This window comes from Schistocerca piceifrons, chromosome 5 (genome assembly GCF_021461385.2).
Source record: "Schistocerca piceifrons isolate TAMUIC-IGC-003096 chromosome 5, iqSchPice1.1, whole genome shotgun sequence".
Lineage (NCBI taxonomy): Eukaryota > Metazoa > Arthropoda > Insecta > Orthoptera > Acrididae > Schistocerca > Schistocerca piceifrons.
Window position 1 is genome coordinate 66466369 of NC_060142.1, and position 23712 is coordinate 66490080.

The 23712-nt window shown below is 45.7% G+C and overlaps 1 protein-coding gene across 1 annotated transcript in view; it reads left to right on the plus strand.

Moving 5' to 3' along the window:
• LOC124799316 (UDP-glucosyltransferase 2-like) overlaps positions 1–23712 on the plus strand; it is a 54653-nt gene that overhangs the window by 18614 nt on the left and 12327 nt on the right. The window contains exons 4-5 of the mRNA XM_047262904.1: positions 9969–10134; positions 21077–21320. Of these exons, the coding sequence (XP_047118860.1) occupies positions 9969–10134; positions 21077–21320 (410 nt within the window). The remainder of the gene's footprint in view (positions 1–9968; positions 10135–21076; positions 21321–23712) is intronic.

Sequence of the window (23712 nt, forward strand, 5' to 3'; positions counted from 1 at the left end):
ATATAGAAGAGATCTGTCGTACAAGGTGAACAGCAATCTGTGACACTTCGCTGAAGACGCTGTAGTGCGCCGGAAAGTGTCATAGTTGAGTGACTGTAGGAGGACGCAGGATGAACTGCACAGAACTGGTATCTGGTGTAGTGAATGGCAGATTACTCAGAATGCAGAAAAATGTAGATGAGTGGGGAAAAGAAACGCGTAATATTCGGACAAAGCATTATAAGTGTCCGGTTTGAGACACTCAGGTCGCTTAAATACCTGGGCGTAACGTTGCAAAGAGATATGAAATGGAATCAGCATGTGAGGATTGTGGTAGGAACGGCAAATTGTCGAATTCGGTTCATTGCGAGAATTTTAAGAAAGTGTGGTTCATCTGTGAAGAAGACCGCATATAGGACGCTCTTGCGAACTATTCTTGAGCACTGCTTTAACGTTTCGGATCCGCACCAGGTCGCGTTAAAGAAGACATCGAAGCAATTCAGAGGATAGGTGCAAGATTTGTTAATGATGAGGTCGATTTACACTCGAGTATTGAGGAAATGCTTCGTGAACTAAAATGGGAATTACCGGAGGGAAGACGATGTTCTTTCGCAAAATACTGGTGAGAAAATTTAGAGAACTTGCATTTGCGACAGACTGCAGAACGATCCTACTGCCACTAACGTGCATCTCACTTAAGGACTGCGAAGATAAAAGAAATCAGAGCTCGTACAGAAGCGTATAAACAGTTTTTTCCATCGCTCCAGTTATGGCTATCTCCCAGTACCTACTGCAACCTACATCCTTCTGAATCTGCTTAGTGTATTCAGCTCTTCGTCTCCCTATACGATTTTTACCCTCCACGCTGCTATCCAATACTAAACTGGTGATCCCTTGATGCCTCAGAATATGCCCTACCAACTGATCACTTCTTCTAGTCAAGTTGTGCCACAAATTCCTCTTCTGTCCAATTCTGTTCAATACCTCCTAATTAGTTATGTGATCTACCCATCTAATCGTAAGCATTCTTTTGTAGCACCACATTTCGAAAGCTTCTATTCTCTTCTTGTCAAAACTAGTTATCGTCCACGTCTCACTTCCATACATGGCTACACTCCATACAAATACTTTCAGTAAAGTAACGTAAACAACGCGAAAGGCGTAAAATAAGGCAGATTTTAAAAGATTAATAACACATTAAAACGAGGAACCAAAACGAATAGGTGATAAAAACCAGCAAATAAAAAGCTAGTAGCTTAAAGGGACCTGTAAAGAACAAAACAAAAATGAACAATTAAGCTCTTGCCATAAGTGATAGACTCATGCTATCCAGTGGCTACAAATTTAGGAGGGTTCGAGTAGTATGTCATCAGAAGTTAATACAACAACTAAAGCTATTAAAGTGTGCAGAATTCTATTGAAAGCAGAATTCTTAAAACCGTCTAAAATAAAAAGCAACTGAAACATAAGTATTTGCCTTTTCACTTTGAATGAGTATACCTCACTAAATCAGATCGCACTAATCAGTAACTTTCATTTCTTGAAGCAGCGTCCGATTTCACCTGTTCATCTTTCTATTTTCTGATAAGTATGCGTTGCAGTACATTCACCGAGCGAGGTGGCGCAGTGGTTAGCACACTGGACTCGCATTCGGGAGGACGACTGTTCAATCCCGTCTCCGGCCATCCTGATTTAGGTTTTCCGTGATTTCCCTAAATCGTTTCAAGCAAATGCCGGGATGGTTCCTTTGAAAGGGCACGGCCGCTTTCCTTTCCAATCCTTCCCCATCCCGAGCTTGCGCTCCGTATCTAATGACCTCGTTGTCGACGGGACGTTAAACACTAACCACCACCACCAATACATTCAACAGTGTTATTAACTTCTGATTATGGGATATTACTGGTACACTCCCAAACTTCTCTGCGTAATTCGTGTTAGTACTTTGCAACGTCGACTTAGTAATCTGTTGGTTCGATAATATTCGCATACGCCGTCCCTGTGTTCTTTTGAATAGAGATGATTACATTCTTCATGAATTCGGAGCTTATTTCGCCTGCCCTAATACATCGAGCTGTGCAATTTTGTAATAGTATCTTCCCAAAAGAGGTTAATAATTCTGGGGAATTCCTTTCTGTGTGGCTTATTTTTACTTACGTCTGCCAACATCCTGAACAATTCTTTTTGTAGTATCACACCTCTCATCTTATCTTCGTCTACCTCCTCTTCAATTTCATAATAATATCTTCAAGTTTATTTCCTTTATACAGAACTTCAAATCTTCCAACGTGCGAAAGGAAATTCAAGGTTCGGTGATATCTTTGTATGTTATTTGGGTTTGCACTCCATTCTGAAGTGTCTCTTCATAATCTGACTTTATCGGTCAGTTAATGTAGTCTGAATGTGATGTTGTACACAAACAATTTGACGTATATTTGGAGAAACAACTAACAAAGTGAGTACCCCAGTGCTAACAGATAAAACCGAATAAAAATAGTTTTAGAACAGCGTGTGCCAGAGATCTAGATAACATGCATACAGTGGCTGTGCGAATACACGGTGAATTGTACATAATCTTCCAATCTGCTGCGTTTTGATCACTTCTTTGAATCTCCGCATCTACAATTCGATGACAAACAAGGGAAGAACGTGCAACAACATCTCAACTCTGTAAGTGTTGTATGCTTCAGTATTTGTTTCATGCAAAGTTAAATTTTTTGAGAAATAATACCTTACTTAATTAACACTTCTGTCAGTCTAGTGGTCATAATTCTGTGTTGGACTGAACTGTTTCTGCAACAACTCGTACTTCTCTTGATGGCCTTCATACATCTATTGTACATAAAATTTAGAAATTCTGAATCATATTTACGCCAGTATAAAGTTCACTATGGGAGAAGGGAAAGGAGGTCAAATTTCATTTTTGGATGCACAGTTATTTAGAAAACATGGCAAAAGTTAAGTGGACAAAGTTGGCAGAAACCCCACTCACACTGACCTTCACAAAAATTCCAAATAGCATTCCAAGCAGGAAAAAAGAGGTGATTGACATACTGGTGGACATGGCTGAAAGAATCTGTGAGCTGCAGAACTAGGAGGAAGAGCACTATCATTTAACTATTACTTTCAGGAGGAATCCCTACTCTGACACAGAGCGAAATAGGGCAGTATAATCTAGTGAAAAAGAAGCATCTGAAGGTAAAGTTATCCTCATATTAGTGAAAACAGTTACAGACCGCATCGGCAGGGTGCTTGGAAGACAAGTCGTTGACACAGTGTTTAAACCTAACAAGATATTAGTATGAATATCTAAACACTTCAACGGACCTCCGCATGTCTCTTGCCAGAGCAGGAATATTCAAAATATGTTGCACATGTGGTCAAGTGTACACATCATGTATTGGGAAAATGAAGCTACCAAATACATGTCTTTGATACTGTAGTTTTATCGAAGTCTAATCGTTACTATGTCAAGACGTAATACTATGGCAAACCGTAATTTTTTCGGATGAATCCAGGTTCTGTTTACAGCATCATGATGCTGCGGTGAACGCACATTGGAAGCGTGTATTCATCATCGCCATACTGGCGTATCACCCGGCGTGATGGTATGGTGTGCCATTGGTTACACGTCGCGGTCACCTCTTGTTCGCGTTGACTTCACTTTGAACAGTGGACGTTACATTTCAGTCGTGGCTCTACCCTTCATTCGATCCCTGCGAAACCCTACATAATGCACGACCGCTTGTTGCAGGTCCTGTACGGGCCTTTCTGGATACAGAAAATGTTTGACTGCTGCCCTGGCCAGCACATTCTCCAGATCTCTCACCAATTGAAAACGTCTGTACAATGGTGGCCGAGCAACTGGCTCGTCACAATACGCCAGTCACTACTGTTGATGAACTGTGGTATCGTGTTGAAGCTGCACGGGCAACTGTACCTGTACACGCCATCCAAGGTCTGTTTGACTCAATGCCCAGGCGTATCAAGGTCGTTATTACAGCCAAAAGTGGTTGTTTTGGGTACTGATTTCGCAGGATCGACGCATCCAAATTGCCTGAAAATGTAATCACATGCGAGTTCTAGTATAATATATTTTCCCAAGGAATCCCTGTTTATCATCTGCATTTCCTCTTGGTGTAGCAATTTTAATGGCCAGTAGTGTACAATTCCTAAGTCTTTGGTCTTGAAGTGCCTAATCTTGATACTGCTACAGAAGTGGGCCGCGACGAGTCGGCGCGGCGTGTATGTCCTCTGCGTATAGAGGTCTCTGTCGTCGCGTTGTCTTCCTGGAGAGGGTTCGGTCAGCGTGCAATTGACTGACGTCTTCTTCACAGACCTCTATGCGCTATCGTTTCCGACTGGTGTGGCGGCGCTTGACTTCACGCCGTAACAAGAACTTCGACTTCAAGTTTACTTTATTGAGAGATTTTTGCTCCCTGAATAGCTATAAATTATAACGTTCACTTCACACGGACATAGAGTAAGGAAACAAAAGTACACGAACAGCGTTATTAAACAGAGAAGAGAGTCGCAGGCAAGCAGTCGCATTGCGACACGTGGTACGCGATTCATCAGGTGGCCTGGAAATTACGAGTGATCAGCGATCGACCATCGCAGTTTGCGGTTTCCCCGAACACGTGAAGTAAGTGGACAGACCGCATAACCTGGTGAAGGACAGCTGTGGCGCTTCACTCATGTGTGAGTCCCGCAGGAATGGTCTCATAACGTCACAATCTGATGTGTGGATACGTCTAAACAATTCGCCTTGTTTACGTCTTAAATTGTCGTGTGAATCGTTGCAACCTCTGATGGTATCCCCAGAATAAGGACGCGAAACTTTAAACACAGGAACATGTCTTGGATTGCAGCCTAGTCCAAAATAACAAAAATTAAGCGAATTCCGCCCGTGAAAACTTCTATGATCATTTCGATTCGGTTTCAGTCGTTCGAGCTAGGGTACTTCCCCTCTGACAGTGCGCACCTTTCCTTTGATCGTAGAGGGAGAGAGGGCAAGGGGATTTGGAGTTCATCAAACGTTAAAATGGCTCTGAGCACTATGGGACTTCACTTCGAAGGTCATCAGTCCCCTAGAACTTAGAACTACTTAAACCTAACCAAGCTAAGGACATCACACACATCCATGTCCGAGGCAGGATTCGAACCTGCGACTGTAGCGCCTAGAACCGCTCGGCCACTCCGGCCGGCTGGGAGTTCATCGTTCGTCTGCCTGTTTTCATGCGCTTCACCACGACTTTCTCTTCTGTGCCAGCCTCTTCGTCTAAGAGTAGTGCTTACATCCTGCGTCCTCGATTACTTGTTGGATGTTTTCCAATCTCTATGTTCCCTTGCAGTTTTTCCTCCCTACAGCCATCTCAAGTGTCATGGAAGTCACTCTTTGATGTCTTAACACACGTCCTATCCCTCCTTCTTATCAGTGTTTTCCACATTCTGCCATGGACTGTGCGGCTGGTCCCAGCGGAGGTTCGAGTCCTCCCGCGGGCATGTGTGTGTGTGTTTGTCCTTAGGTTCAAAAATGGTTAAAATGGCTCTGAGCACTATGGGACTTAACATCTGAGGTCATCAGTCCCCTAGAACTTAGAACTACTTAAACCTAAGGACATCACACACATCCATGCCCGAGGCAGGATTCGAACCTGCGACCGTAGCGGTGATGCGGTTCCAGACTGAAGCGCCTAGAACCGCTCGGCCACATCGGCCGGCCCAAAAACTGCATCTCTGTGTTACGCCCTCTTTTACTCCAAGCACGTCGTTCTTGTCTTTCAGTTGCGTAGTTCCCTTTTGGTTCTCGTCCATACTGAAATTATCCGTCTTTCGCCATAGGTTACATCTATTTTCCCGGGGATTTCGATCATCTTGCTTCATTTTACACTGTCGAACGCTTTTTCTAGGTCGAGAGATCCGATGACGGTGTCTTTATTTAATTTCTGCTTCCGTTATCAAGAGCAACTTCAGGATTGCTTGTCTGTTATCTTTATCCTTCCTAAAGCCAGATCGATCGTCACCTATGAGGTCGGCGAGCTGCATACTACGGACGTTTTGCGATACTATACCATACGTCATCCAACTGAAATGGTTCGTGGAAACTTAAACAGAGACATAGGCGGATATCAGAACTGTGAAGTCTCCTGAGATTGACCAGGGAGCCACATACACGACTACACGTACACAAGAGTATATACAGTAATACCCAATCCACTATCGAGTGCTTGGCGGGGGGTACCAGCCAGCGCTGTGGACATGTTTGTACGTACTTTGAAATTTCATCGGGAGAAGCGGAACGTAATTAGAAACTTGGGTTTCGTGTCGCTGGGCGTCGACTTCTTTGCTCATCTGTAAACATTGCGAGCTGGCCCGCGCGGTGGTGCGGCGCTGCTGCGACGTGTTGCGAATCTCGGAGCAGTAGCCTGCGTGCATAGGGAAACGGTTATCTCCGCGATGACTCCAGCGCTACTGCATGTAGTGGAGTTTTCTGCCACTGCCCTGCACTGTCATTGGTTTTTGAGTCGCAGCGGTGCCACTGGCCTTCACCAATCGCGCTAACAGTATAAGCTAGGTGGCTCCCTGGAAGTTCTTGTACGTCATGCATCCCACGCAAACCCCTGCACCAGCCGAACTTCTCGCAAAGTCATATCGCACCAGTTAATTGAATTTATATTCGCTCTCTGAAGCCTAGAATAACTTCCACGGCACACCCTGCGTAACGTGAGCAGGTAAGGCTCACTGTGGCTTCCCTCTTATTTGAACCCACGCCTTTATCAACGCACTCTTCATATCGTTGAATTCTCCAACACAGCTTTAAGTAGAGCGAATCTGCGTGTTGTTGTGAAAAAAAAAATTGGCCGTTTTATGGAAAGCAGAGGCTCTGTGGAAAAATTATTTCAAGCAAATAACTTTTAATGGTTTTCAATTATTACGTGTGGCATTTTCACATTTGAGCAGCCGTTTCTCAGCGACATACTACACATCCTACTCTGGTTTCATATAGTGAATAACGTTCAATTCAGTGATTAAATGTCACATTTTCGATTCTTCCCATGTATTTCCGGATTTACATGTGAATTACATTCAACTGAGAATACAAGTAAAGCACTCAGGCCCTGTATGGGAAATCGACCTAAAGTCACTATTTTATCTGAAGATTCCATACACACACACACACACACACACACACACACACACACGCACACTGGTCATACCGGATTCGAGAGTCCATTATCACAGCAACGTATTTTCGCCATCTGTCCCTGTCTTGGGCTATTTCCTTCCATTCACCTTCAATACCTAGGCTCCTCAAATCAGCCTTCACATTGTCCTCCCATCTAAGCCTCGGTCTCCCCACAGGACGTTTTCCCTCTAAGTGCCCTACCAGTACTTTGCGCGCTGCCCTGCCCTCATCCATTCGAGCTACGTGACCCGCCCATCGCAGCCTACGTGATTTAATAAGACTGATTTTGTCAGGGCTTGAACAGAGTTCGTGAACCTCTTCGTTATGCAGTTTTCGCCACTCTCCGCCAATGTCATCCCTTTTTGCTCCGAAAATTTTCCTCAAAATTTTGTTTTCAAATACTCGAAACGGATTTTCATTTTGCACAGGGAGAGACCGTCTCTCACCCATACAGCATAACTGGTAGAATAATAGTTTTGTATATCCTAATCTTTAAATTCCTAGACAATATCCGTGATGAAAGTAATCTATTCAGTGAGAAGTAGCACGTATTTCCGGCCCGTAATCTCTTCTTCAGTTCGGATTCAATCTCATTTCTCGAAGTGATGTCTACGTCTAGATACTTAAATGTGTTCACTTTTTCAAACTGCATGTCTCCAACTCTTAACGTTTCCTGATCTACATTCCATATACAGCATCATTTTTAATGCAATTATGTCCTACATCGGAAATTCCCCTAAAGTTACTATTTTTCCTAAAGATTCTGCACACAGCGTGATTTTGGTAAATGGGGTCAAAGTGCAGTAAACGGTCCCTGCGAGAACAAGGAGAGGAAACGGTCATGTGATCATACGACCGGAAATGTGGCCCAGGGGAGGTGGATATAAAGATCTTCCAAAGTGACCCAAACGTCAGGACTACCAGATGGCCCGCCTGCATGGCCGGCCGCTGTGGCCGAGCGGTTCTAGGCGCTTCAGCCTGGAACCGCGCTGCTGCTACGGTCGCAGGTTCGAATCCTGCCTCGGGCATGGATGTATGTGATGTCGTTAGGTTTATAGTAGTTCCTAGGTGACTGATGACCTCAGATGTTAAGTCCCATAGTGTTTGGAGCCATTTGAACAGCCTGCGTGCTGTAAGCCAGGCTACCGTGTCGAATATTCTCCACGACAATGCCAGTGCGCGTATTACTTTAGAAAGCGTACTGGCCTTATTACTCACCGCCACTGCGGCGGTTTTGTCGCTGGTTCGTTGGACAGGCCATCACTTTGGTGGGATTTCGTTCATCCGTCCTAATCGCAGATGAGGCTGCCTTTATGAGGGTCGGTATCGTCAACCTTCACAACACCTACCTGTGGCCTACGGAGAACCCCCAGGGTATGGCAGCTATGCATCACCACCGGTTCATCCTCTGTGCGTGGGATGGGAATACCGGCAACCACATCGCGGCACCAGTCACCTTTCCACAACGTCTCAAAAGCGAAGCACATTAGCACTTGCTGGGGCTGGCCCTGATTCCACTGCTTTGCAGGCAGGAAGGGTGACGTGGTTACAGTATAACGGTGCTCCAACTCATTGCCCTCTTGATTGTGAAGTTAAAATATCGTACAAGTAGAAAAGTCCCACTTGCCTCGTGTTTTCTATGTGTGCTTTCAATCATTGAAACCCGCACACTCAAATACCTTTTATCTCCACCTTCACGTGGGTGTACATCCCTTGGAACGCATTTCCGGCCGTATGACCATGTAATCTCTTCTGCTCCTTTCCTCTCAGAGACCTGCAGTTTGTCCGCAAAAAACAAAATCACCATGTATATTGGTGTGTTGGCTACAACTCTGTTTTCAATGCCGATAATCATATTTTTCACTGAGTATGAAAACGGGATTTTGGTTACAAGGCCTGGTTACGCGATTAAAAGCACGTGCATATAAATAAACGGAGGCCATTAGACGGATAGGAAGAAGGCAAACTAAGCAGAAAAAGAAGAAGGCGGTAAAGAACAACTGTGGATAGGATATATTTCAGAGGGTAAGTTTAAACCTAATTTGAATTTCTGTATATTTTTCGGTAGATGATTTTTTGCCATTTACATAGTTTCTAGTCTGAGGTACCACTTCCCAAAATCTGTCAGATTTGAACTAAACTTTGATGTCAGCTTCACGTTGCTGCTACCTACGTGCGTGTCATCCACCAAACCAGTTCCGTAATCTTTTTGACTAGTGACATTTAAAGTCGCTTCTAAAATCATAAAATTAGAATTACTTGAAGCATAATAATTTTGTTTAATTGTATCGATCCTAGATTTTTTCATCCTTTGCCTGTTAAGACTTTTTCAGAGGGAATAAACATACTAATACAAATATAACAGTGACACAAGTAACATGTAGAAGCTATTAACTTGATAACACTGTAAAAATTGTGGACAGAATTTTTGCTATTAATGATATTATTACGTGTGTAGTATTTGATCCAAATTCTGCTGAAAATCTGTAAAAATGTTTATATGAAAGTGAATATTAAATGTTTCAGGATAATTACATTGCCGGCCGCGGTGGTCTCGCGGTTCTAGGCGCTCAGTCCGGAACCGTGCGACTGCTACGGTCGCAGGTTCGAATCCTGCCTCGGGCATGGATGTGTGTGATGTCCTTAGGTTAGTTAGGTTTAAGTAGTTCTAAGTTCTAGGGGACTGATGACCACAGCAGTTGAGTCCCATAGTGCTCAGAGCCATTTGAACCATTTTTTGATAATTACATTCAGTTCCCCAGTATACGAACTCTTACCGAACGGGACGTATTCTGTTTACCAGGCGATATTTCGGCAAGGGGATTCCCAGGACGGCGGACTTGGTGACAAACACGAACCTGATGCTGGTCAACAGCCACTTCAGCATCAACCACCCGCGGCCCTTCGTCCCCAACGTAGTGGAAGTCGGCGGAATGCACATCCCCAGCAAGCCTAAGAAACTGCCAGATGTAAGTACGTGCTCAAAGGTCTGTTGTCAGACAATGCTATCCCTTTTTCTTACTTATGCTGCTACTGAGATTGTTTCCTCTAAGATAGGGAAAAAACTTCAAAGATTAAATTAATTTGTCTTTGAGACACCTATGCAAAAATATGTAGTCACCTACGATCTCATTTGAAAGCTAGAGCTACTACAGACAAGAGTTGAAAGTGGTTTTGCGGATGGACGAAAAAGAAAAAAAAAAAACAGAACTTTTGGTGAACTAAGTGGGAGTTTCAAAAGTAAGCTACCGGTGTACCCGACACGAATACTTAACAACCACTGTTTTGAATTGTGGCAGCGTGACACGAACTTCTAGTGTGGCGTCTGTAGAATCACGTGAAAAACATACAAGATCAACGTGAATACGTGTAGCTGTAGAACGTAATACTGCGACAAGTAATACGCTGTGTGTGTGTCAGAGAAGGTAATCCGTGAGTGCGAGAATGCATTTTTGCAAGAAAAGATAACTGAACCAAATACATGTTCGAGGTACTGAGAATTGCGCCAAGATCTAATCGCACGCTTTGGCCGATGATCTGACAAGATTACTGATATGGAATTAGGGCAGATAGAGCTTTTAAACAAACAATAAAAAGTAAACACAGACAGATAAATCTCTACGCCGGTTTTCACCAAAACAGTCGTTATCACAGCGGTCATGAAAACAGCGCCCGACTAATCTATACTGCCATAGAAAGCCAATATCTAGTTTAACGTTGTTACCAAGAATCTCGAAAAGTTCGTTACCAACTTACTTCAATTTTTTACACGTCATTCTAATATACGTTCGCAAACATAAACTATACTTTTTTAATGTATTTTATAGGAAGACCAGTCGTAGTTCAACGTTGATACCAAAAACCTCGAAACGTTTGTGACCTGTTCACTCCAAATTTTTACACGATATTCTAATAAATGTTCTGACGGATACAGACTACACGTTAATATACATAAAGGAAGTCGTAGTTTAACGTCGTTACCAAAGTTTCGGAAAGTTCGTGATACATTTACTTCAATTTTTTACATGATATTCTAATAAACGTTAGAACGGACATAGGCTATATTCAGATTCAGCAGCTGGATAAGTCTCTGCTGTACCCCCTTATGCTAATGATCCCAACCAATTTATGCATTCATTGCAACTGACTTGATTTCCTGGGGGAAGGGGGGGGGGATAGGAGATGGATAGTGACATGGGGCAGGAGGAGAAGATGAACAAAGAGATGGAGGAAAGCAGCCGTGCTAGTAAAATTAATCAGGTGGAAAACTAAGGCTAACATGCTCAGAAGAGCTTTATAGAATGAATGAGAGCGATCAACAGAATAAAGTTCTGTATCTGTGTCCTATATAGTTAAAAGTCTTATTAATTTGATTCAAAGAAGACTTTTGCATGAGGAATAAATAGAAGACAGTTCGAACTGAACAGAGCTCGCTCAGTTTTACAACTTCAGCAGATCCCACGAGAACAACAGCTCAAAAGAGAGAGAAAAAAAGAAGACAGGCAGCAAGGTGAAGAATTTTGAGATTATGGGCAGCGAAGAGGACATCGAAACAAAAACTGCTGCGAAAAACTTGCATTATCTTCATCACCAGAATAACTTGTGTTTTCGTTCGGGAAACTCCTGCTCCGTACTTTTTCGATCACGAGCTATCACTACGGACAATCACCTGCGTAACTGAGATAAAACAAAATCTCTCTTATGTGCTCTGAGCCTTTCCCGGCGTTTACGCCTTTTGAAGGGGCCTCTGGTGTCCAGCCGGATACGATCTTCGAATGTCCACGATATTTTGGCTAATAATTCGTGCGGTGGAAGATCGATGCAAAGAACACCAACGCTGCACCCGCCTAGGCCAACCAAGACAATCTGCCCGAGCAGAACATTGTATAAACACTGGACACACGGCGAATTATGACGAGACAAAAGTACTGGCCTCCAGAAATAACTACTAGGACTGCATCTTCATAGATGCCGTAGAAATTCGCGTAACAGATAACCTCGCCAACAGGGATACTTGTTACCATCTCAGTAAGGCCTGGGAACAAACACTAAGCTCTGTCAAGGAGCAACGCTCCAAGCGCACACGTCATGATTCCGCCACGGCCGCCGAAGAGGTACTGCGACTCCATCCCACCCCACCCCCTACCACCTCCGCAACCTACCGCAGCCTCCTCCTTCCCCACCACAAGAAACGCAGAGAGTGGACAGACCATTGCTTCAGCACTACTTGATGATGGCTGAACAGTTATTCGCCGAAATACACTCCTGGAAATTGAAATAAGAACACCGTGAATTCATTGTCCCAGGAAGGGGAAACTTTATTGACACATTCCTGGGGTCAGATACATCACATGATCACACTGACAGAACCACAGGCACATAGACACAGGCAACAGAGCATGCACAATGTCGGCACTAGTACAGTGTATATCCACCTTTCGCAGCAATGCAGGCTGCTATTCTCCCATGGAGACGATCGTAGAGATGCTGGATGTAGTCCTGTGGAACGGCTTGCCATGCCATTTCCACCTGGCGCCTCAGTTGGACCAGCGTTCGTGCTGGACGTGCAGACCGCGTGAGACGACGCTTCATCCAGTCCCAAACATGCTCAATGGGGGACAGATCCGGAGATCTCGATGGCCAGGGTAGTTGACTTACACCTTCTAGAGCACGTTGGGTGGCACGGGATACATGCGGACGTGCATTGTCCTGTTGGAACAGCAAGTTCCCTTGCCGGTCTAGGAATGGTAGAACGATGGGTTCGATGACGGTTTGGATGTACCGTGCACTATTCAGTGTCCCCTCGACGATCACCAGTGGTGTATGGCCAGTGTAGGAGATCGCTCCCCACATCATGATGCCGGGTGTTGGCCCTGTGTGCCTCGGTCGTATGCAGTCCTGATTGTGGCGCTCACCTGCACGGCGCCAAACACGCATACGACCATCATTGGCACCAAGGCAGAAGCGACTCTCATCGCTGAAGACGACACGTCTCCATTCGTCCCTCCATTCACGCCTGTCGCGACACCACTGGAGGCGGGCTGCACGATGTTGGGGCGTGAGCGGAAGACGGCCTAACGGTGTGCGGGACCGTAGCCCAGCTTCATGGAGACGGTTGCGAATGGTCCTCGCCGATACCCCAGGAGCAACAGTGTCCCTAATTTGCTGGGAAGTGGCGGTGCGGACCCCCTACGGCACTGCGTAGGATCCTACGGTCTTGGCGTGCATCCGTGCGTCGCTGCGGTCCGGTCCCAGGTCGACGGGCACGTGCACCTTCCGCCGACCACTGGCGACAACATCGATGTACTGTGGAGACCTCACGCCCCACGTGTTGAGCAATTCGGCGGTACGTCCACCCGGCCTCCCGCATGCCCACTGTACGCCCTCGCTCAAAGTCCGTCAACTGCACATACGGTTCACGTCCACGCTGTCGCGGCATGCTACCAGTGTTAAAGACTGCGATGGAGCTCCGTATGCCACGGCAAACTGGCTTACACTGACGGCGGCGGTGCACAAATGCAGCGCAGCTAGCGCCATTCGACGGCCAACACCGCGGTTCCTGGTGTGTCCGCTGTGCCGTGCGTGTGATCATTGCTTGTACAGCCCTCTCGCAGTGTCCGGAGCAAGTATGGTGGGTCTGACACACCGGTGTCAATGTGTTCTTTTTTCCATTTCCAGGAGTGTATATTGAGTACTCGACGATCGTATCGGGTTGGACTCCCGAGAACCCTTCAAGCAAAATCTATCTTCTCTGTGTAGTTCAGTGTGTCTCCAGTAGTGAAAGAGACATCCGGCTAGTGTAGGCAGTTCAGGCTGTCAAAGTGGAAAACGCAAGTTGTGACTAATGTTCATTGCCCTGAACATTCTGAAAGTCACGCTCCTGGCTATCAAGAGAAGTGGAGTACATGGTGCATTCTCGATCGCCAATATTGCAACATCCGCAGTTCTGGAAGTAATCTCTGAAAATTAGGATTTCCAGCCACCACTACCAACTGCAGCCGCTGGCTCTTTATCGCGTTGTGCACCGGGAAAGATCCGTTTCAGGCCGCTAGAGATGCAGTTGATGTTGCCCTATTTTGGTCATCCGGGCGTGTTTTAAGCATTCTGCTTCAGTAATCATTTCAGACTGCGAATGAGTGCTTACTGTCGCTCTACGGTAAGGAGGAGCGTCAGCACGTGCAGTTGCCAGCCGAATAGCCGCATTCCTCAGAGACGTCAATCAATCAATCAGCGCGTACATAGCGCCGCAACCGCCGGCCTGTGTGGCCGAGCGGTTCTAGGCGCTTCAGTCCGGAACCGCGCGACTGCTACGGTCGCAGGTTCGAATCCTGCTTCGGGCATGGATGTGTGTGATGTCCTTAGGTTAGTTACTTTTAAGTAGTTCTAAGTCTAGGGGACTGATGACCTCAGATGTTAAGTCTCATAGTACTCAGAGCCGTTTGAACCATAGCGCCGCAACCATTCTTCGGTGCTGCTGGGCAGAACAGCAGCGCTGCTCCTATGGTTGCAAGAGGCCATATTTCCAGATCAGGAACATCAGCAGAATCACCAGATGTCAAAATATGTTTCGATTCTTCTAGAAAGGCATACAGATGAGGATTAAAATTTACAGAATTCGACGATTTCAACAAAGAGCTTGTGTGTAGAACTGTATTTGGTTATTAAGACAGAGGAGAACCCAACAGCTAAAAAATACAGTATGAGCTCCGTGAAATAAATAATTATTCCGGCTCAGACACCTCCGTGCTTCATCTTCTTCAGAAAGTTTAATGGAATAAAGAGAAACTGCATCAGTACGAGCAAAGTTTTTGCATGCAATGCACTTATTACATGCTGAGGGCAATAAGCATTAGCCTGAGGTGCCCATTTCCGTACCATTATGTATAATCCGAGAGGAGTGCAACATACGTGACAGATGCCTGTTTTTGGAGGCAAGGAAAAGAGCACACCTGGAATGGAACCTGTCCTCTTCACGAAAGATTTGTCTGGTGTCTGATGACCGTCGTCGAAGTGAATGGAAGCCGCAAGTACTAAAGTGCGTCTGAGCCACGCAATCTCGGGAGATTAGTATGAAAAGAGGGGAACGAACAGATATAATTTGGTCCCATAGCATGTATGGTGGATAATTTCGGGTTGTGCTGTATCGGCACAGTATCCTCTAAGCTACGTTTCTGTCCTGAAATCAACATTTCGGCAATGAGCTCATCTTTCAAGACGATGACCTGCCTCCTGAAAGTGGACTTCGCGAAGTGGTTGCCACTTCGCGAAGTCCACTTTCAGGAGGCGGAAATCAACCGAATGAAACAGCCTGCTGTATCTGCTGTGATGAACCCGGTTCAGCATGTTATTTTGTTTTGTGTGAAATCTTATGGGACTTAACTGCTAAGGTCATCAGTCCCTAAGCTTACACACTACTTAATCTAAACTATCCTAAGGACAAAGACACACACCCATGCCCGAGGGAGGACTCGAACCTTCGCTGGGACCAGCCGCACAGTCCATGACTGCAGCGCCTTAGACCGCTCGGCTAATCCCGCGCGGCGGTTCAGCATGCATGCTGCGTAGTCGCAGCAACCCTCCCCACGCTCCGTGTGGGCTCAGGGTGACTGCTGTCGAGGATGATACAAGCGTGTTACAACGAATGGGGAGGAACAACTAGGCACTATTATCCACCAGCAGATAAGTTTCTTAATTCCACAGCGCCTGTTCGTTCGTTCCCTGTACCCTTATGTATGCATGTGTTCTTAGTAAACATGCAGTGGAGTAACACGTTTTTCGAGCAGTAAATATAGCTTGTAACGAATTTTAAATGAGTGGTTTCAAGTGACAGTTGCAATAACCCAACGTATATGGATTTATGTTCGTTATTGGCCTTTGCTCCCTCAGGACCAGACGACACTGATGGTACGGCTCAAGTGTTGCTGTTTATGGCTGCTCAGAAGCGAGGTTATGTCATTTCTTTGACAAGGGTGTAGGGAGAGCTAACGAACAGTACATCTTAGCATACGACAAATTTTAGCAGAGCACAGTATGTATAGGCGAAATGGTTGCCCATCCGTCGTCGGAGCTAGCTGGTCACGTGACTAAATATGCTCACATTGCAATTCGAAGTAGCGCGCATCGTTACCACGCAGTGTGAGCGCAGAATGTGCTCATGGAAAAATACTTCGTGGGAACATTTAATAGCTTGCTGTTAACATCATTAATTTTACTAAGAGTGAGAACGACAAAGGTGCACCAGTGCCGACAGAGAAGGAGGCGGACGGTGCAAAGAAATGTTGAAGAGTGCAGGTAAATCAGTGGTGTGCAAATTACAGAATCTGGGGAGCGATGGCGAGTGGATGACGAGTGGAGCAGGATGCAAGTATGTCGCCCAGAGTAGAGAAACTGCAATGCATACAAGAACTTGGTGGTGTAAATAAACGTGTTACGAGGCAGCAATTTATGAGATATCATGAACAGTAATCCGAAGTACCATCTTTGCGATGACTTCACAGCTTTTGTCTCACAGAATTGGAATTCAAGGATAGCAAAGAAACTGTGAGAAGAAACTGCTTCGTCTATGGAGTTTGATTTTACAACGTGCCTGAGTGAACGAGTCATAACGTGCGAACGAAAATCATAGCTATAGAAAAAGCTTACTACATTATATTTTCTTCGAAAGAATGATGTATCGGTATTAAAGCAGACAGTAATTTATATTCTTACACATACACTGTGAACAAATGTTGCAAAATAACAGAGTGTGAAGAGTATTATCAAACAATGCCGGTCAACGGTTCATTCTTGTGAATGCAACGTTTCGTTTGACGTTTACTTTTGCTCTATACCTATAGCAGAAAAACGTCAGACTATCAAGCAGAAATGAAGAGAAAAAATGAAAAATACCTAAGAGACAAGGAAGGACGAACTTTTGGCATTAATTTGTAAGAAAATGGAACGCTTCCTACTTCCGCCATACCATCTTGACGTATACAACAGGCCGATAGTCTTGCAAACAGTGAGATCCGTGGTCGTAATACGTCAAGCAGCTCGCTCTCTAAACTGAAAAAATAACCGCTGACGTTCTTGGCACTAACGATAAACGCCATGTGGCACCGAGCCTGTCGACATAAAACGCTACTTCGGCGACTGGCCACGTCACTGTTGCTACTTTTATATTCAACCAGCTCTTCAGTCGGCTTCACAAGGCTGAGTGGACTTTCTTCCAGGCTTTCCCACCAGTGAAGCGCTCGCTGGGATTTGAACTTGGGACCTTTAGGGTACAAGCAAAAATCGCTTAACACTAGCCCACACGCTCAGTTTGCTCATATGCCACGAGTTACCCTAGGGCTGATCACGGCGGAGGTTCGAGTCCTCCCTCGGGCACGGGTGTGTGTGTTTGTCCTTAGGATAATTTAGGTTAAGTAGTGTGTAAGCTTAGGGACTGATGACCTTAGCTGTTAAGTCCCATAAGATTTCACACACATTTGAATATATATATATATATATATATATATATATATATATATATAGGGTGTTTCAAAAATGACCGGTATATTTGAAACGGTAATAAAAACTAAACGAGCAGCGATAGAAATACACCGTTTGTTGCAATATGCTTGGGACAACAGTACATTTTCAGGCAGACAAACTTTCGAAATTACAGTAGTTACAATTGTCAACAACAGATGGCGCTGCGGTCTGGGAACCTCTATAGTATGATATTTTCCACATATCCACCATGCGTAGCAATAATATGGCGTAGTCTCTGAATGAAATTACCCGAAACCTTTGACAACGTGTCTGGCGGAATGGCTTCACATGCAGATGAGATGTACTGCTTCAGCTGTTCAATTGTTTCTGGATTCTGGCGGTACACCTGGTCTTTCAAGTGTCCCCACAGAAAGAAGTCACAGGGGTTCATGTCTGGCGAATAGGGAGGCCAATCCACGTCGCCTCCTGTATGTTTCGGATAGCCCAAAGAAATCACACGATCATCGAAATATTCATTCAGGAAATTAAAGACGTCGGCCGTGCGATGTGGCCGGGCACCATCTTGCATAAACCACGAGGTGTTCGCAGTGTCGTCTAAGGCAGTTTGTACCGCCACAAATTCACGAAGAATGTCCAGATAGCGTGATGCAGTAATCGTTTCGGATCTGAAAAATGGGGCAATGATTCCTTTGGAAGAAATGGCGGCCCAGACCAGTACTTTTTGAGGATGCAGGGACGATGGGACTGCAACATGGGGCTTTTCGGTTCCCCATATGCGCCAGTTCTGTTTATTGACGAAGCTGTCCAGGTAAAAATAAGCTTCGTCAGTAAACCAAATGCTGCCCACATGCATATCGCCGTCATCAATCCTGTGCACTATATCGTTAGCGAATGTCTCTCATGCAGCAATGGTAGCGGCGCTGAGGGGTTGCCGCGTTTGAATTTTGTATGGATAGAGGTGTAAACTCTGGCGCACGAGACGATACGTGGACGTTGGCGTCATTTGGACCGCAGCTGCAACACGGCGAACGGAAACCCGAGGCCGCTGTTGGATCACCTGCTGCACTAGCTGCGCGTTGCCCTCTGTGGTTGCCGTACGCGGTCGCCCTACCTTTCCAGCACGTTCATCCGTCACGTTCCCAGTCCGTTGAAATTTTTCAAACAGATCCTTTATTGTATCGCTTATCGGTCCTTTGGTTACATTAAACCTCTGTTGAAAACTTCGTCTTGTTGCAACAACACTGTGTTCTAGGCGGTGGAATTCCAACACCAGAAAAATCCTCTGTTCTAAGGAATAAACCATGTTGTCCACAGCACACTTGCACGTGGTGAACAGCACACGCTTACAGCAGAAAGACGACGTACAGAATGGCGCACCCACAGACTGCGTTGTCTTCTATATCTTTCACATCACTTGCAGCGCCATCTGTTGTTGAAAATTGTAACTACTGTAATTTCGAAAGTTTGTCCGCCTGAAAATGTGCTGTTGTCCCAAGCATATTGCAACAAACGGTGTATTTCTATCGCTGCTCGTTTAGTTTTTATTGCCGTTTCAAATATACCGGTCATTTTTGAAACACTCTGTATATATACACTCCTGGAAATTGAAATAAGAACACCGTGAATTCATTGTCCCAGGAAGGGGAAACTTTATTGACACATTCCTGGGGTCAGATACATCACATGATCACACTGACAGAACCACAGGCACATAGACACAGGCAACAGAGCATGCACAATGTCGGCACTAGTACAGTGTATATCCACCTTTCGCAGCAATGCAGGCTGCTATTCTCCCATGGAGACGATCGTAGAGATGCTGGATGTAGTCCTGTGGAACGGCTTGCCATGCCATTTCCACCTGGTGCCTCAGTTGGACCAGCGTTCGTGCTGGACGTGCAGACCGCGTGAGACGACGCTTCATCCAGTCCCAAACATGCTCAATGGGGGACAGATCCGGAGATCTTGATGGCCAGGGTAGTTGACTTACACCTTCTAGAGCACGTTGGGTGGCACGGGATACATGCGGACGTGCATTGTCCTGTTGGAACAGCAAGTTCCCTTGCCGGTCTAGGAATGGTAGAACGATGGGTTCGATGACGGTTTGGATGTACCGTGCACTATTCAGTGTCCCCTCGACGATCACCATTGGTGTACGGCCAGTGTAGGAGATCGCTCCCCACACCATGATGCCGGGTGTTGGCCCTGTGTGCCTCGGTCGTATGCAGTCCTGATTGTGGCGCTCACCTGCACGGCGCCAAACACGCATACGACCATCATTGGCACCAAGGCAGAAGCGACTCTCATCGCTGAAGACGACACGTCTCCATTCGTCCCTCCATTCACGCCTGTCGCGACACCACTGGAGGCGGGCTGCACGATGTTGGGGCGTGAGCGGAAGACGGCCTAACGGTGTGCGGGACCGTAGCCCAGCTTCATGGAGACGGTTGCGAATGGTCCTCGCCGATACCCCAGGAGCAACAGTGTCCCTAATTTGCTGGGAAGTGGTGGTGCTGTCCACTACGGCACAGCGTAGGATCCTTCGGTCTTGGCGTGCACCCGTGCGTCGCTGCGGTCCGGTCCCAGGTCGACGGGCACGTGCACCTTCAGCCGAACACTGGCGACAACATCGATGTACTGTGGAGACCTCACGCCCCACGTGTTGAGCAATTCGGCGGTACGTCCACCCGGCCTCCCGCATGCCCACTATACGCCCTCGCTCAAAGTCCGTCAACTGCACATACGGTTCACGTCCACGCTGTCGCGGCATGCTACCAGTGTTAAAGACTGCGATGGAGCTCCGTATGCCACGGCAAACTGGCTTACACTGACGGCGGCGGTGCACAAATGCTGCGCAGCTAGCGCCATTCGACGGCCAACACCGCGGTTCCTGGTGTGTCCGCTGTGCCGTGCGTGTGATCATTGCTTGTACAGCCCTCTCGCAGTGTCCGGAGCAAGTATGGTGGGTCTGACACACCGGTGTCAATGTGTTCTTTTTTCCATTTCCATATATTACCCGAGGAAGGAGAGTGAAGGCTACCGGAGGAGTGATACTGTGACAGACAAAGAAACTGATAATGTAACGAAAGCAGTCGGTATAGATTGGAACAAAGAGCAAGGAGTTACCTTCAGCGACGGATGTAGCAGAGGAGGAATGAACTTACACATCTGCAAACACAGCGATATGACAGGGGCAAGGCAGTTTTGCAGATACTGCCAGCGAAACGTCGTGGGCAGACAGTTTGGAACGTACTGTACACCCTTTTCGTCTTCTCGCTACTAAAAGGCACTTTGCTTAGTGGACCGTACAGACGTCAACTGTGTGAGGCAAGAGTACTGGAGTTGCCTCCCCACCCCCGCCCCGCTGGCTTTCCGGACGTTAACATGAAGGTGCTGCCACACGGGGCCGGGTAACAGACGGCATTCTTTGTGCAGGATATGAAGCGGTTCCTGGACGGGGCCCCGGAAGACGTGGGCGCCGTGCTGTTTACGTTCGGCTCGCTGGTGCGGACGGAGACGATGCCGCTCCAGAAGCTGGTGGCCTTCGTAGCCGCGTTCAGGCAGCTGGCCCCGCAGCGCTTCATATGGAAGGTGGACGCGTCTGCCCTCGCCGAACTGGGACTCACCGTCCCCGACAACGTTTACACGGCCAACTGGGTGCCGCAGTTCGACGTGCTCAGTGAGTACCACAGTTTAGTCTTCACACTATGCTGAGAACTGCAGCATAGTGTGTAAGTGGGCTGTTTAGGTTTTTATGTTGGTAACGCCATGTAGCGCTCTATATGAAAATCACTGACTATGCTGTGTGCAGTCTGTGGCTGGTTTGCATTGTTGAAATTTGCTATTGTAGTGTTGGGCAGTTGGCTGTTAACAGCGCGTAGCGTTGGGCAGTTGGAGGTGAGCCGCCAGCAGTGGTGGATGTGGGGAGAGAGATGGCGGAGTTTTGAGAGCGGATGATCTGGACGTGTGTCCATCAGAGGCAGTAAATATGTAGGACTGGATGTCATGAACTGATATATATATATATATATATATATATATATATATATATATATATATATAATGACTTTTGAATACTATTAAGGTACATACATTGTTTGTTCTTTATCAAAATCTTCCATTTGCTAACTATGCCTATCAGTAGTTAGTCCCTTCAGTAGTTTGAATCTTTTATTTAGCCCTGGCAATAGTGGCGCTCACCGTATTGCTGTAGTTCGAGGAACGAAGATTTTTGTGAGGTAAGTGATTCATGAAAAGTATAGGTTATTGTTAGTCAGGGCCATTCTTTTGTAGGGATTATTAGAAGTCACATTGCGTTGCGCTAAAAATATTGTGTGTAAGTTTAAGCACAGTCATCGATAATTTTTCTAAGGGGACGTTTCATATGTCGACACTTAGCCGAGGATACCTCACTGGAATCTTCTGATTTTTTCTTGTAGTTTGTGTAATTAGTGTAGCTATTGTTTATTGCTAGCGCGTAACTATAGAGAGAATTTCCTTTGCAGTTGTAGTTTTTCATTGTTGTACAGTAAAACAGTTGTGGCATGCATGTAGATTTGCAACAAGTGTTTCGCAGCTGCGCTTGCAATTAACTAGATATTATTTTCAGTGCTATGCTAATGTGTTTTCTTATTTTGCTCTTCAAATTGTGATTTTATGTGTTATCGTGTGAAATATTGTGACAATAATGGCGTGTGAAAAACGTAACACTAAACTGATACACAATATTTTTAGCGCAACGCAATCTAACCTTCAAAAATCCCTACAAAAGGATGGCCCTGACTAACATTAACCTATACGTTTCACTAATCACTTACCTCACAAAAATCTTGGTTACTCGAACTACTGCAATACAGCGAGCTCCACTACTGCCAGCTAAATAAAAGATTCAAACTACTGAAGGCACTAACTACTGATAGGCATAGTTATCAAATGAAAGATTTTGATAAAGAACAAACAATATATTTACCTTAATAGTGTTCAAAAGCCATTATATATATATATATATATATATATATATATATATATAATCAGTTCATGACATCCAGTCTTACAAATTTACTGTCTCTGATGGACACACGCCCTGATCATCCGCTCATAAAAATTCCGCCATCTCTCTCCCCACATCCACCACTGCTGGCGGCTCACCTCCAACTGCGCAACGCTACACGCTGTTAACAGCCAACTGCCCAACACTACAATAGCACATTCCAACAATGCAAACCAGCCACAGACTGCACACACCACAGTCAGTGATTTTCATATAGAGCGCTACATGGCGTTACCAACATAAAAACCTAAACAGCCTACTTACAAGTGTACAGTTAATAACGCTTTTGGTATTTTCCTATCACACTAGAAACCAATTTTGAATAGTATTGAATGTAACAGATTACGTGCGGTGCGACGGGTGGCTCTATCACTGTCCTTTAAACAATAATTCCACTTACCTCGATAGGCTTCAGGTCGTCTGCCCCTTCACTCAGCGGTGGTAGATACTGGTTTAGCCGACAAAAGTAGCGGTGATGAAAATTCCACTTGATACCTACCACACAAAGGCCACATAACTCCAGTCCATGACGCAGTAGCTGAAAGTTAGTTAAACTGTTGAGTGTTCGGTATTTGCGCAAGAGTCCTTTGAAAAAACTGTCAAAAATTCCCTTTTTGGTTGATTTATTGTCTTTAAAACAAGGAAAACGGCTACCAAGTCCCGACAGCAGTTATGAAATGCTACTGGTTGTCTCTGTTCCAGGTTCACAAGCAAAAGCAGTCAGAAGATATTTCAAACGTCCTAAAGAGACAGTGACCCAGGACTACTTGCGAGTTACCACAGCCAGTCGTTCGGTAGTCTTCTTACGCAGAAGAGCTCGCCATAACGTCTCGTTACCTGCGCGAAAACTGCCACGGCGGAGTTGACGTACGACTTGAAACGTTCACACGCGAAATTTCCCAAAATAAAACACTCACAAAGCTCAAACATTCTCAAAATACTTAACACTGTAGTCGCTCTTCGACTGCGACACGAGAACGGATCAAACGTGGAAATTTCTTCATTTTGGTACAAATTTGAT